Source organism: Ruditapes philippinarum, unplaced genomic scaffold, assembly GCF_026571515.1.
Source record: "Ruditapes philippinarum isolate M1 unplaced genomic scaffold, ASM2657151v2 ctg17569_1_1_1_1, whole genome shotgun sequence".
NCBI classification, from domain to species: domain Eukaryota; kingdom Metazoa; phylum Mollusca; class Bivalvia; order Venerida; family Veneridae; genus Ruditapes; species Ruditapes philippinarum.
In genome coordinates, this window is record NW_026864446.1 from 310 (window position 1) to 17,479 (window position 17,170).

Here is a 17,170-nt window from a genome sequence, read left to right on the forward strand (position 1 = left end):
CTGAATCCACACGAGGCATGAAGTTAATAATAGTTTTAGTTAGTTATAATATCAAATAGTAAAATTTAAGTTTTTGCTATTTCCACAGCTACTTGTTTTACAACTGAACACATTTGTGCATTTTTTCATCAATTAGTGATATTGGAACATAAATGAAAATGTAAGGCAGCTACATGACAAAACAAACACATTTCAAGGCATGGAGAATATTTTGTTTTCATCATTATTAGAAAATGTTTCTAAAGTTTACGATCTGACATAACAAGAAGTTTTATAAAATGGCTACTTTCCAGCTATGCTGTTTGAGAATGACCAAAGGGGCCCTTTCGTGCATTATGTCTTTATTATAAGCAGGCACTTGAGTAACTAGAACCATCGACGTTCTGCAAGCTGGCTAGAAAGCTGCCTTACATGAAAGAATCCAAAGTCCCTGACAAGATTCGAACCCACAAGTGTGAGGTGTAAGTGATTTGAAGTCTGCAATGTTAACAATTCAGCCTGGGAGTAGATTAATGTCAGAACTCAGTATAGAAGAAGATCCGACTTTGTTTCTATCCCATTACCAACTAAAATAAATGTATTGGATTTACCTTGTTTTGAATTTGGGACAGTCAATTTAAGGAATTTCAATATCCAAATACAACAATTATTAAGCTACGGACATTTAAACTGCACAGATTTGCAAACTGGCTTGCCTTATCACAGCAGGTTACCGGGTAACTGTTATAACAGCTATTTTTTATATTTATTGCCACATTTTAAAACCATGACTTCATCTTAAATTTTAATTCATCATTTCCATAATAACATCTCAGCTTCGAGCAAGATTCACCGATGTGCAGGCAAGTGTGTGTCTTTTTTTTTGGTTATGAAATTTAACATCATATAAATCATAAATGTCAATGAGTAACATTATCATATAAATTGCTGCATCATTGAAAATATGAATGATTTACTTCAGTCTGGTATAATTTGCCACTTATATGCTCCATATGTGGTTGGTGTAAGAAGTTCACTAAAAAAGACCCAACTTTCTTTAAAGCATGCTTAGCTTATTTGAATGATCTATTTATAGAATATAGATTCTATGATAACCTATTCTAAATATAGTACCTTGTCCTAAATATTAAAAGTGGTTATTCAAGTATGGGAGAAGTTCAAACTGGAGCAAAAATTATCAAAGTTGATGCATCATATATCATAACTTAACACTGCACGAAAAATATCAAAAAAGAAAAAGAACACAAAAGAGTTTCAACAGTTTCCTCTTAAAAAGACATAATCTTGAAAATGAGCAAATCTTAAATTCTTAAGTGCATTAAAATTTTCATTTTATTTAAAATGGGAGGTAGGTTAGGGGGTCTTCACAAATGCAAAAGATTAAGCAATCAAGACACTAACGGGGTGCGAATCAATCTCCTGCCATTGCCATCCCAAACAAACTGACGTCTCCAAATCCAAAAATAATTCCATTTTCTTAATCTTAACTCAAACATCAATAAACAACCTAAAGAAAATTTAAATGAACTACCATCACAATAAGTTCAAGTAAAAAACATGTCTGTGATGGAAGCATACAATCATGTGATGATCATCAAGCTTCAAGGTTAGTATAACTAGCAATCCTCAAACTTACTATCACTATATCACTAATCAAGCAGACTTTTGTTACACATTTATTGGAATTCAAATAAAAAAAAACATTAAGTATTCAATACTCACACTAAATCCGTCTCTGCAAGGCAACCCTTCTAATATTTTATGATCAACAATAAACAACCGTTTGGCATCGAGGACTTGTTGCAATGACCAACCCTCCAAAAATGGCTTCAACATCTCCTCTGTCACACCAAGTCTACAAATCAAAAGAAGGTAAAATACCATCTGCATTCACCTTTGTCAATGAAATTCTTAATTTAAAAATGAACATGTGCAACTTCCATTTTTGGAACGGTTCATTAACAAGTTTGGGGATATCAAGATGAAAATTCAGCCAACAGTTTTAAACCCCTGGTCAGGCACTGCATGGATGTTTTAAGGCTGGTCACTAGCTCTATAAATGGTTCTTTCCAAATTGGAAGATGAACAAGTCCATTTAAGATATTTAGAGTAAAAAAACATCAAATAATAAAGTAACAAAATTAATTTATAATAATATAATTAATCTTAACTAACAGAAAATAGATAATTATGGTACATTCAATAGAATCAGAAAAGACGTTTTGAATTTAATTTACAAATATGAAGTTTGACTAAATTCTATACTTACTTGTCTGGAATTTCAGTGCACAGCTCTATACAGGAATGGTTCATGCTAGCAATTCTTTGATGTCCAAAAAACAGGTCATTACTCCATCTTTTAGTACCCTGAAATATGTATAAAAATGTCTTTTAACTGATGGTATATGTATTATAAAAGAAAACGTGAAAGAGTCTGCAATATGTTATAATTCTATCCCGTAAACATTATTATTGCATAACAGCATTATAAATTATGGACCTTTTCCTGAAACTTTTTCATACTCAATTTTACAGCAGTCGAAAGAAAGGTAACATCTGTCTTATGAGCATGCCTATCTTATACACAAGTTAACAATTGTATTATAAATACAGAAACCAGGTTATAAAAAATTTTAAGATATTTGCAAATGGGAGTAAAACATTGATGGTTTTGAAAAAAAAAAATTGAGGAAACACAAACATCATTTTTTAGCCAAACATTGAAACAGAAAATGTAAGGGTCATTGGGACTGAGACTGCAAGGGTCACTGGAACCAAGACTGTACCGGACTTTCAGAATTAAGGCTGCAAAGGTCATTCAAACCAGTAATGCAAGGGTAATGTGCAAGCTTGCCTGTCATAATCTAAAATTCTTTACTAGTGGAAAAACAGACTAACGTTATATCTCCTAGCAACTGTTTTGAAATATCAATAAAACAGTGTAGTTTGCATTTTTTTTATTTCCTTCTTCTTTTGTACACTGAAGAACTTAAACTACATGCATTAACTTTAACAATAGCATGGACTTTAACAACAGATAATAATAATAATTAGTTCTATTATATTCTATGATTGTTCACAATTCACAAAAATAATGACAGTAAACTCCAAATTTATGAGAACTTACATAAGAAAATAATTCATTTAAATTAGGGTATATCTCAAAATATCTTTACCATTAAACTGTAATAAATAACATTGTATAGAATGTTACAAAGTAGAATGCAAAGCAATAAACATAAGTTGGATATTATATGACATTTATAATTATGGAGTTATATTACAAAGAAATAAATCTGAAGCTATCAAGGACATAATTATGATTGGTTGACATCAACTGTATGACAGAATAAGACTCAGTAAAAGCATTGTTATGAATAAGGACACAAGCAAGAATTACTTAGTAAATCTCCAAGCTCTGGTCCAGAGACAGTTAGTAAATTTCCAAGCTCTGGTCCAGAGACAGTTAGTAAATTTCCAAGCTCTGGTCCAGAGACAGAGAGTAAGAATCATTACAAGATCTCCAAGCTCTGGTCCTGAGACAGAGAGAAGGGGGTAATTAACCCAACTCGGATCTGGTTTAAGTATGTCAAACCCCTCTGAGATCTGGACATTAACTTATGTTTTTTATAGTGAAAACCATACAAAAAGTAGTGGAAATCCCACAAAAAGTTCACTCCTGCTCCCTGACAACAAGTAAAATGTCAAACCCCCTGTGGAATATACACTAATTGTAATCAAAAGTTTGCAACCCCCTCAACACGTTAAGATTGGCAATAAATTTTCTGCTGATTATATCAGAAGCCCTCACATTATCTATTGGGCATTTATCAAGGTATTTTTAACAGATAGGGTTGCACTATTCCAAAGGGCATAATAATTATAGAATTCTATTTGTTTTCCAAAGGGGGACATGAATGAATATTTTGTGTGATTTTCACTAGCTTTTGCTTGATTTTCACTATAAGCATAAATTTCAAAACATACACTTGCCAATTTGAAGGGGGGGGGGGGGATATATTGAGAATTAACTTCAACAGGAGAAAATGGTTGTGAATAAAAATTTCCAAATGCATTTCAAAACTCATTAATGAGAAGATAATGCTTTGGTTTGACTGACAATGTTGAATACTGGCCCACTTTAATAGATAGAGCTTGACTCTTAAATATTTGAGTTTAACCTTTGAAAATTTTGTATGATGGGTCATTGACCCTTGAGTTTTCATAGGCTTAGTAACAAACACCATTTATTTCAACCTAAATTTAATGATGGCCTTTAAGGGAAATCACTGCATAACAAGACAGTGACCAATTATAGCATGCTTTTAAAACATATTAATTAATATGCAACTTTTCATCATATTACAAATCTGTGGTATTACATTGTAACAATTTAGTTTGCAATACATTTAGATTCTTGTTTTACTTCATTTAGAAACATTTTCTGCTTGAGTGGGTCCAGACAGATTGTTGTTGGCCAGTGTATTAAAATGATAGGCAATATAGTGAAATCTTTATATTAGAGCATCAGTTGAATGCTTTTAAATGGCAGTCAGTTCAATACAAAATATACCTGCCGTAACTATATTACCTGTGATTACTAAGACAATGCACATTCATACAGTCAAAGTGGACAGTCTATAATTATAATGTTGATTGCTCTTAACCTACCTTCCTCATAGTGCAGTAATTCCTATTAAAATGTATAGGGAGTTAATCCTTACTGTACTAAGTTGACGATAATTAACACATTTTGTAATTATTTTCAACATATTCATTTTAGCTTGATTGCTAAACAAGTTGCTGCAACTTATATTTATCACTATGGAACTAACCAGTACTGGTGTCATATAAGAAATCATGATCATGACCTGAGTAAATGGGCCCAAACCCACAACCCCTGGGTTGAGAGGCAGACACCTTAACCACTAGGCCACTCTGGCAGGTCCCCTTTCATAATTACAATTTGATTGCGAAACATGTATTTCCTAGACATAATTATCATCACTTGTTCTTAGTTTTGCACCATGTATAATGCACATTTAATGTTTATACCCTGTAAATGCCACTAATGCATCATTTTCTAGCAGAACTCTCAGAAGAGAGAAATGTATAACATCTGACAAGACGTGTCTGAGTGAACACTCGGCTTTAATACGCCTTGCCTCGGCAAATTTAAATAACGGGGAAAAATTGTCCTTGACAAGGCCCACATTAAGTAAGAGCAAGGATAATGTGAAACTTAATCTTAATGGAATGTTAGCGCAAAAACATCTTACCTGAAATCAAATTTACCCATCTAAATAATGAATGTTGTATAAACAAATGACAGCTTTCATGTCTATTGTCAGATAAGACAAATATTAAATATTCAGGAATGCATTAATGGTTCTAAAGGTCGACAATTACCAACAATCACAGAATGCATGGGTAACCATGATTGTACAAAATTAGAGAGAAAATAAAGAACCTAATGCTGCACTTACAACTGCACTTACAACTGCACTTACAATGCCATATTATACAACAACAGCGTACAAAATGTAAACATGTTTATAATTATGATGTCTATTTCAACAGTATAGACTGAGAGAACAACATCTTGATACATGCACAATGTCACCTCCTGGGTGAAGAGCAAACTACCATAATTATCTACACCAGGAACCAATTTGTCTGCACTTTTAAAGTGTCAGATCTCCAGCACTTTATCTTAACCAAAAAAACAACTGTGATTCATTGTACTGTATTATCAAAACTTATGGAAACTGGAACACAATACTTCCAATGTATCATCATAATTTATGAAACTGCTAATTTACTTAAGACATTACATGCAGTAGCTTTAACAACTCTTGAAACTGTCATAATAACAACATGGTCAGATTATTACAATAAATTTCTTTCTCTCATTTTTGAGGACAAACATGCCTTAAAAACATGAGAAATTAGAGACATTAAACTGACTGTTGCTAGATTTTCATAAAGTGTGTAAATCATGAATCATTTACAGGCATTTTCCAACACATGATTTTAAACTTTTCCCCAATTTAATACTATAATATAGCTAATTAAAACAGTATCTAAAATAAGACCTTATTCACAAATATTATTTCATAAAGTTGCTAATTTTCACATTTCAAAAGGCCCAGACCTAATCACATAAGACTGGAAAAAATTACTGTATTATTTCTGCAATTTGTGAAACAGCAGCCATAATACAAGGCAATCATTTCAAAATAACATCTCAAACTGCAATACCTTTTAAGTGCCAATTATAGTGGGACCATTACAAAGAGACTGTCAAACAACTCCTTATTACTGTATAAAATACCACAATTTTAGAAACGGCCAAACAACAAACAGCTAGGTTACTATTTTGGGCGCAAAACAATTTGAGTGCTGAGTGTATGATTTACAACTCAAAATGAAATGGTATAAACTTACAAAATATTATTAAAATTAACATTACTTCTGAAACTGTAATAATACAAATGTACATAGATTGTGTATTCCCACAAAGTCTTAAAGCTGCATACCTCCAAATGATCAGCCAAAAAGAAAATCAAATTTAAATAAAAAATGTACTTAGATTTAAAAAAAAAGTTTGTTTGTTTGTTTCATTTCACGCCTTTTCCCAACAGTATTTCAGTCATATAGGTGGGTAGTTTCCTAACCATCGTAAGTAAAATGCTTCAAGATTCAAGTAATTAACATATAATATGCATTTAATGAATGATTATGCATAATCTATTACCATATTTGTATAGCATGACTTAAGCAGTAAGAGCTATTTTTGCATATTTTGACCAATTTTGGTGTTTATTTTTATTTTATTTTTTTAAGTGCAAATTACTTTCTTTGTTTACTTAACAGTATTTTACTTGTGCATACATTTTAAAAAATTTCATGAAATTAGCATGCATCTGGAGGCACGCTGCTTTAAAATGCGGAACATTATTTTTGCCACTGACTATTAAACAATTTCCTTATCAAAATGGATATATTATCACAACTAATATTGAAATAAAATAACCACATTACCACATAATCTTTATGGATTGTCGTATCAATATGATTAGGACCATTTAATCTTTACAAACACTTCAAAAACCCAGATGAACTAAATAAATAAATTTCCGAATTGCCGAGAAGAACCAAAGTTAAGAACAAAGCTCTTGTATAAGTTTTATTGTATCATTCACACACTTGTTTGTCTGTGTTAAAAGTGACCTCATTCGGGTCAGGACTTTCCTTAAGTGCAATCAATTGTAATATTGTAGAAATATAATGTCCTATAAATCATTATAAATATCTAAACTAAGGGGCTTAAAATAATTAAAAACATGTCACATTAATGACCATTCAGCCAATTAAAACTCAATGAAATTACATAAAATTTCATTATTGTATAGTAAAATTTCAAGTTTTATATAACAATGACTCCTTAGAAGATTTAAGTGTGAAAGTTTATAATCCCAGCATAAAACCTGCCAAAAGGTCAGATGACTGTTAAGTCACTTTCGGTTTAAAACTTTCACTTTGTTGCATTATTTTGTATTCAAGGCACTTTTAAAATCTGAATGGATTTACTAATGGATTTACAAACTACCTTTCAAATCTATACTTACATTAATTTGAAATCTATTATATGCAAAATATTTCACACATGGTTGCAGTAAAATTTGAGTCACAAGAAAAGAATTTGCAATAGACCAATGGAATAGTGGGGGACTACAATGGGTAATGGACTAAATATTGAATGGTGCTTTATGAATATATATATTTATAATACAGTATTATACAGCACTCACCAGTGGCTCACAAAAGATTTCTTTAGTGTACACATTCTTTAAACTGGCCAAACTCTCCCAGTTTCCACTATTGAGCATCACAATCTTGCTTGCCAAAATCAACTGTGCCTTTGTTTTCACAATATCCCACTGAAATTATACAAAAAATATAGATTATACAAATTGAAAAAAATTACATATGTATATATACAAATGGGGGCTCCAGTATAAAGGGAAGTAACTATGTAAGTTAAAGTGGCCTACTACATGTCATATCACACAACATCAAAGCATTAACTCAACAACAAGAATGCATTATTATTATCATGTTTCTAAAAAACTTTAATTTAATTTGTTTCCTAAGATAAAAAGAAAGTCAATGTTGATTTTAGATACAATATGTATTTTTGAAAACTAAATTGTAACATTTATTAAAATTTCGAAATGCATCACTCAGTAATTTTATAGAACATTACCCATCTGACACATCAAAATGAATAACTCTGCGGAAATCTTTCGTCTATTATGGTTCGTCTATAATAACATTTTAAAAAGCATCGCTTCAAATGTACATAAAAAAGAGAACATTAACTACAATATTCAGAATCTTTTCATATAAAAATTTGAAATGTAATATGGTACACCGTCATTCTTTTTTTATGAATTGTAAGCAAAATTTATGAATGCATAAATTTTAATACATACAATTATTTTGCAAAAATTTATAAAATTTCATTTTAAATCTGAGACATACAAAAATCTGTTTTTGGAATTTAATATTTTGTAGTCACACTCACATATTTCAGTCTGTTAAAATGTCACTTTCAGAACTTTATAATAGATGAAGATCAAAGCTGTCTGACGATCATCCTGGACAATTGATCAAGCACCTTGGTGAAACCAATTTGACCTTTTATATCCCAAATCAAGAATAAATTCCTTATTCAATTGAATATTGTAGTTGATGTTTTCGTTTTTATCATAAATGATTAAAAAGATGCCTTTCGGTGCCATATGAATTTCAGTATCATTTGAGTACTTGGATTCCTACCCACAGTCTTAGGCTTAGTTTGTAGCTTACAAGGAATATATAGCTTTTTCACATTTTAACTCTTTTAGGACCTAAATATCTTTTAATAGTGAACACTGTGCAGACGATGATCAGTCTTATCATGACACTGGTTTATATACTGCCTGATCTAAGTCTGCACTGGTTAACATGGGCATATTCAGCACCAGCACCTTACAGGTTTCAAACCTACAGTGGTATGGGAAAAGATCAATGTGAATAAATGACCTTCACTAATTGGTCATCTAGGCCCGTGTTACAATGTATCATATTTTATATGAACAATAAAATATTAGTAATAATTACCTTGTAATCAAATGAAAAAGCTTCATCTGCTGGCATAACTTTGATCTGAAAAATAAAACACAAATGTATTACTCATTGCTTTATAAACATGGTCATCACTATACAATATATAAGTTCAATACTGAATTTATTGAACGAGTTAAATAATATTATTTTATCGAACAAGTTCAATAAATTCAGCAATGACCTTCACGAATATAATATTCTATTTATCACATACCAAAAATAAAGTCTTTTTGAAGTGAAAAAGAATCATCTTTCATTGGCGTGCTTATAGTGTAACATTAACATTTAGAGCGTCTTTACACTTATAATGTGTATAACGCAAATGACGTCACATCAAAATATATGCATGGTGGTGCAATACCATTTTTACGGAGTTGCAAAAGCCAAATGGGTATGTGAAATATATAAAGTCTGCTAAGCATGATGATAACAATCCTATAGAAGCAGATGATGCTTCTGTCACGGTTCAGAACTGTTCACTATTTAGGAGAGAAGATGTGTAAGGGGCCGAATAGCTGACAGTCAGTAGAGCCGCGGAACGGTATTCCGAGGGTCCCGGGTTCGAGTCCCGGTCAGGCTGCACATTTTTCTCACCCTGTGACATTTGGCACCCAACGTGGGGCCGTGAATGCTTATAGCTCAGAGTTCAATTAGCATTGCTCTGTAGCTTTGTGAAATTCGAGGACGAATTTCAATATTGTGGTAAAGTATGTCACGGTTCAGAACTGTTCACTATTTAGGAGAGAAGATGTGTAAGCGGCCGGATAGCTCAGTCGGTAGAGCCGCGGAACGGTATTCTGAGAGTCCCGGGTTCGAGTCCCGGTCAGGCTGCACATTTTTCTCACCCGGTTGACACTTCTAAATAATAATTTAATTTCTTACTGAAATTTTATTTGAAAAATGTTAGTAATATATAACTAGCATGATTTTGTCAATGTGGCAATTTTTTTATTTTTGTGATTTTTTCAGTGAAAAAGAACTGCTACCTATGTGACAGTACAACATTTTTAGTCACACTGTACACTAACCTTTGAATGAACAGTAATATGACCATTCATGGATTTTCAAACAGCGACAATTATAGGTATTATTTTTCCTCTCCTTTATATGTGGTGCATAACGCTAATTAAGTTTAAACGCTTTTAGCATTTTTTATAACGGTCCACTTAACCATTTGATATTTTACAAATTGACAGCTAATACTGGCTTGGGGTTAAAGTAAAACTGTAGTATTATAACATACAGAATAACTTTAAAGTTTATATAACAGTAGCTCAAAAAGGTCCTGTTTTAGGACAATGAAAAAGAAATATGTACTTTCAACAATTTTTTTCAATCACAATTTGATGATTATAATTATGCTCTCTAATTCTAACATATCTTAAATTATTTAATTGCGATTTTCTTAACCATTCTTGTGGTGCGCGGTCTCCCTTAAATATGTCTGCATGACAGTCTAGTAATGTTAGACATGCCTTGGATGGTACTAAGACATTTGACTCAGATATGACTAAGATGTGACTAAGATAGTCACTAAAAGATGTCATTGTGACATGATGAAGATGTGCTGTAAAAGTGACTGTGGTATGACTAAAATGTGACTTAAATAGTGACTAAAAGATGTTAACTGTGGCACAACTAAGATGTGACTTAAATATGACTAAAGAGTGTGTCTGTGACTTGACTAAGATGAAACTAAAATATCATTTAAATATGTAACTAAGACTTGACTTAAAGATGTAACTTAGATGTGATATGATATAGACATGGCTTATTTCAAGACATGACTTAATTTTTTATACAGTATCCTTATATAATTCTCATTTCTTTCTTAAATAAATCCTATCACAATTCAATTATAAGTTTTACATCATTTATTAAATAATTATATATAATGAATTTACTTCCTTATCACAATAATCATCATATAAGAACAGAACAGGAAATACCGTTATTTCCCACAATTCCCTTCATGATTCAAAATAACGGAAATTGTCCTAATTTAATTAGATTACAAGGAATTGCAATCTAATTCATGACCATGTGATAGGTAATACAGTACTTCTACGCCATTTATTAACGGAACAATATAAGATTATTTTTTGCTACTCTTTCCTCAATATACCCACGATTTTTCTATCATAAATTTAAAATCATGAGAAGATCTTGCACTCTGGTCAAGGTAATATATCCCTTAGAATTCATGCAATCATGTTGTGTAACTCCATAAATTAGGAAAATATACTTAGCTAAATGAACTACTTTTGTGAGCAGGAAAACAAAGCTGTTTGATTGAAACATTTTTCTTAATAATCTAACAATTATTCAATTTCTATTTACATGTATTTAGAAAAACTTAAAATTTAAGGAAACAGACATATAATTCAGGCTTTAACTACGCAAAATATCTTAAATAGACTTGTCCATCACTCAATCTGCAGGGCTTCCATTAAGGCTTCAATATTTGGAAGTCAGACACTGCAAAATCTCTGATATTGGAAGTCACATTATATAGGTAAAGAAGAAAAAGTATTAGATTCTGGAAGTCACAAGCTAAAATCAAGGAGTGAATGATTTATAACCAAACTTCCATTAACTGAAGCCCAGTGAATCTGGACAGCATCACTTTTAATTTTTAAGGAAAATTTCAAAATACATGTATGTACTGACTGAATAGCGAATAGTGCTGACCAAGACCCGAGACAGTGCTGATGTGTAAGCGTCTGATCATGGTCTGCACTAGAAGTACCGTGGGTAGAATATGTGGCCACCTGTTACAGCTATAACTATAGGGTTATATTATAAGATTACATTTAAATTTTTTACTGTACAGTTTAGGTTATAATTAATACTTTAGGTATATGATTTTATGGTGCAATATAAATATAATGTTTTTGGTTCAAGTTGTAATAAAATTGTTAAAAGTCACCCCTTTTTAAACATACGATAATATTATTTTATCAGAAAATTGCAACATCCGAGCGTTATTAAGTCATGCACAGCATGTACATGTACAATATTATATATATCAACCTTCATGATTTATACTATTAGTCTATAGTAATTGGTTTATATCCTTAAGAGACCTAATTGTCACCTCTTCCTGACAATTAATTGTTTATGCTTTTATTTATATGATGTCACACACAGAGTCTTTCGCTCAGGGGATTTTATTTTCCAAAGATTTCAAAGAGAAAATGGTGACTTATTTCTACAAATGCTGTAAGTTCAATTACACTCAATAAAGCAATTTGTTATTCAAAGGATAGAGATATGTGTCTGACAGAAAGCAATTGATGATTGGTTAGTAATTCTCAGTATAATATTGAAATATTCAGATTATTAGCAGCATTTAATATCTAGCTATTTAAATATTGGTTTATACAGAATTTATTTTAGTTTGATTGTGTAGGAAGCTATAATTATGCTTATAGACACACTTTCGAATCCGTTCCTGGAACCAAACAGTCATTGAGCAATGAGTGTAAAGTTTCTTGCGCAAGGAAACAACGACTTGCCCCTGATGGGGTTTGAACCCATGAGGCTAGCGATCATTAGATTACTAGTCTGATGCATTCACCACTAGGCCATCAAAATATTACACTGTAAGTGACCCGGCAGATTACACTGGCCACTCATCTTTAATATTTGTCTTTAAAGAAGACACCCAAAAGCAGGAGAATTGAGTGATTTACTCCATGCAGCCATTTAGAGAAGAACAAAAGCATTGGATCAAGCCCTAAATTTATATAGGGCAATCTGACCCAGCACCTATTCCATATTTTCCTGGAGGGTGAAGGAAATTAAACTGAAGCTAAAATCAGTGTTTAAATTATTACATGATTTCCCTGTTTAAGGACTGATTTCATTTCCGACCTCATCATAATTTTGTAAAATGTAAATTTGTTAGAATTTACACAAATTCTTTTACATTATGTTGATGTAGCAAATAGCTCTTTTGCTTAAACTTGCAAAGCATTAATTGGAAACCTGTAAATAATAATAACTGAGAACTTCTTTTTGTCTCTCATTTAAAGAGTACACGACATGCACACAGTTGATTTTGGTTGAACGAGAGATTAACTTATTTACAATTAAAAATCTGCTCATATTTTCTGAAACTTTATTTAACTTTATATATCAAAGTTTATATTCTCACCTATTTACCTGCATATTTCTTTTTATGTACTATAATATAATGCTTTCTCACTTAAGTGACTGTGAATGCTCCTTGTAAATTTTAAGTCCCCCAAATGGTCAATAGTTGGAATCCGGAACTGGGCAAATGCGGGTTTTTCCAAGCTATTCCCACGATACAAACACACTTTTACAATTATTTTAGATTCATTGTGCACTATGGATCACAATAATGAATATATAAATTATAATAAGTCCTGTTGTACATATTTTCGAAGCTGTAACTGTAAAATTTTGTTTGTACCTCCGAATTAACTTGGAAAACCCAAAATATTATTAATTTTGGAGTAAGTCTATTGACCTTTTTTATGTACCGTACATTTGTAATTAACATGAACCGAGAATGATTTCTAAGGAAATATGAAATAGTATGGAAGCTTTCAAAAATTGAAAATTTTATTATATAATTAAATGTACAGAACTGCAAATTCACATCCTTATGCATTTAATGCTAAATACAAACAAAAATTTGTAACATATAATTTATTATATATAAAGAAATATGGCAAAATAACTGTCATCTGTGTTGTAAAATTTGCAGCAAACTATGAAGCAAAAACATACTTTATGCTAATTTTGTAATTAAATATTTTACAAAAGCACAAAAGAAGTTATGCTATAACAATTGTTGTTTGAATTTATAGCTTTGACAAGTATACATTTTTCCCTCCTTTTCCAGTTATCTTAGAAAGACGGATGTATAGATCCTAATAGTTATTGCACAATTGCAGTAATTTCAAGTGTGAGAATGCAACAGTTACTGTTAAATTTTTTTCATGAAAGGTGGTCTTAGTCAGCTAACCAGATCGAATTGGCCGAATTACAAGAATCTGCATAATCTGCCGAAATCTGAAGAATTTTTACCAGAATATACATCAGCTTGTACTTATGTTTTATATACTGTGTAAATTAACTGGTTTTTCTATTCATTATATTTACAATATTCACAACTTACTAAAATTCTCTTATATAGCCTGCTCCATCCAATTGCCGTCTGATCATGGTTTGCACTGTTTGCTATTCAGGCTGAGTATAAACATTTTGAATTTTGGAATTTTCCCTAAAGATGAGCTAGTTAGATATTGAATGGTTTTGTCTAGATTCAAAGACTGACATTATTTTAGTCTGTGTAAGATATTTAGCGGGGGAAAGGGTTAAACTTGCAAGCCCAAAGCCAAAGATCCATTGCATAATGAGATCATGATTTTTCCAGAAGCAGACTGTTGGTATTTACTTGAAACATCACACAGAAATCTTTAGGATTGCAATTGTTGGAGGCTGTTGAATTTGTTGAAGACCCCTAATTGTAGCAATTATAATGATATCATTTTCATAAAAAAGTCCTGAATAAGGCTTTACCTGAGCATTAGTTATATGCTCCTCCCCAATCGTAGGTGAAGGTATAATTTATGTTATAATATCTACAATTGCTGAAGGTCATTCAGACAAAATCTTACAACTTCATGCAGCATCAATTTTAATTGAATTATAATTCTGTTTGTGTTAACTACAAAATTCCTTTCTAGTATCATTATACAATCTGTAAACTATTTTAAGACACATATGCATTGCCATTTGATTATAATGCTGACTTTCCAAAACGAAATGAAGCACAACTCTTTGCCAAGCATTACTTTAAGACATTTAGAGCATGATCATTTTGGATTGCATCACTAATTTTATAACTGCTAAAGGAGTGAGTTAATTTGTACGTTCCTTGCTTGAGGACTGATATACATGTATATATAAAATATAAATAACTCCATAAACAAAATCTCATCCCTGTTTTTATCATTTATATAGCCTGGAGCATTAATAAAGTCATTCACACATAAGCAGACTTACTTATTAAAGTACAAATCTTTTTTATTTTGGTTGCTTTTTGGTTGTTTTTTGTTTTTGTTGTTGTTTTTTTTCATTTGAAAGTATATGTGCATGTATCAGTAACTGATGGTTAAGAGGACCCCTTAAAACTAATATTTTTTTATCTGACATTGTTTTCCCTTGTATATACTGTATATAAATATTATATACATAAATTATAAATATAAATACTGTAAATGTATATATACTGTATATATATAAAAAATTATAATTTATGTATTGATAAAAATCTTGATGGGTGTTTTATTGTGTACATTATCTATCACAGTTCAGAGCTCGGAGACATTAACATTATCTTATTCAAGCTTAGTATCACAAATGTTTACACATGGTATAAAATTGCAGCATTATTTGAAGAGTCAATTATAAAAGCTGACAGAAGCATGTGCACTTTAGCATCTCATGATCTAAAATTGTAGAGCATTATAAACCTCTATACAACAATTTATTATGATAAAATATGTTAAAATATATTATCTAAATTTAACAATTATCTTATCATTCTCTTTGTAAACATATGTGATTAAATTCTTACCTAATTTATTGTGTGATAATTGTGATAATTGTTTTGTTAATGAGAGACTATTTGCATGGTGATGAACCATTATTTGCATTAAAGGACATGTCCTGCTTCAGAGTATACTGGTGGTAACATATAGCTAAAGACTACCATTTAATTGCTGCTTACACATTCAACTTACTAAAATATCAACAGTGTAACGTCATATCCGACTTCCGTACCAGCAGGCTGAAAAACTGACAATGGACTTGTCCATCTTTCAATCTGGACTAATAATATCTGTCATATGTTGCGGTTCAGATCCGAATATCCGTCCTGAGGGGACCCCAACCATTGGGCGGGTTCCCGAAGGACGGATATTTCGATCCAAACCACAAACATATGTCAGATATATTTTCTTGCATATTCTGCCATATTATTTCATATCTAAAATGATTTACCTCAATAAGATATTTGTTCATAGAAATTAAAGTCATTTCATATATAACTATTTTCTTAAAATAGTGTATGAATTCACAACTTTAATAACAACAGCGAAATGACGTCATCCTAAGCCATAGTTCCCTTCTAAAATGATGTCATTTTAACATGGTTCATTCATAAAATGCGCTAAGATGACATTGTTGTATGGCACCCGACTCATCTGGCACCCCCCATGCCAGATGAAATTTCCGGCATGGGTAAAACTCACGAAAACGCCAGTCTGCTATGCAAGAAAAAAAACATTCATCATTTTTAGAGATAACTTAAAAAATACATGGGTATGTACAAACAGAATGATGAATTAAGTGCAGATCATGCTCAAAATTAATGGCATGGATCGCCCATTCTCAATAAAACACAGCATTCGATGTTCCACTGGGTAGCTCTTATACGAAGGTTTTTCTTGAGGTCAAAATGTCGTTAGAAAGGTGGCTGCCACTTTGCCTAATAGGGACACTCTCAGTTTTACATTTCTATCTGCTATTTTTCTTTTACAAGTACCATTAATGCCCTAAAATGTAACATACGTTACCGCCACCTAGAATTTTCAACTTTGAAATTGTGTTTCAGAAAAATAAGTTCCAGAATAAACGAAACATGTGCAATTAGTCATTGCTGTGTGTATATGCACTTTGATTATTGGTAAAAATTATATTTGACTGTTAAAATCTCATTGGTATAATGAATGATCAAATGTCACCAAATGCATATAAATAAATAGTGACAAACCTAAAACAATAAGAAGTGAAACCCAAATTACATAATTGAATCGATGCATGCTTAATAATACAGCATAAATATAATTATAAGTAAAAATAAGCTTGCAGCCTCTCAAATATCATTCTATTTTCGGAAATTTTCATTTTTTATTCAAATCTTTTCAACAGCACTTTAAAAAGAAACATACGTTAC

At 31.4% G+C, this 17,170-nt stretch overlaps 1 protein-coding gene across 1 annotated transcript; it reads right to left on the bottom strand.

The window, feature by feature from the left end:
* Positions 1-1,732: 1,732 nt before the first annotated feature.
* On the bottom strand, positions 1,733-9,250 carry LOC132725578 (arachidonate 12-lipoxygenase, 12R-type-like; the record flags this gene model as incomplete). Its single annotated transcript, XM_060710714.1, is given in 4 exon segments — positions 1,733-1,855; positions 2,270-2,367; positions 7,815-7,943; positions 9,169-9,250. Coding segments are annotated over 4 exon segments (386 nt in total), but the record flags the coding sequence as incomplete, so codon positions are not given.
* Positions 9,251-17,170: the final 7,920 nt, after the last annotated feature.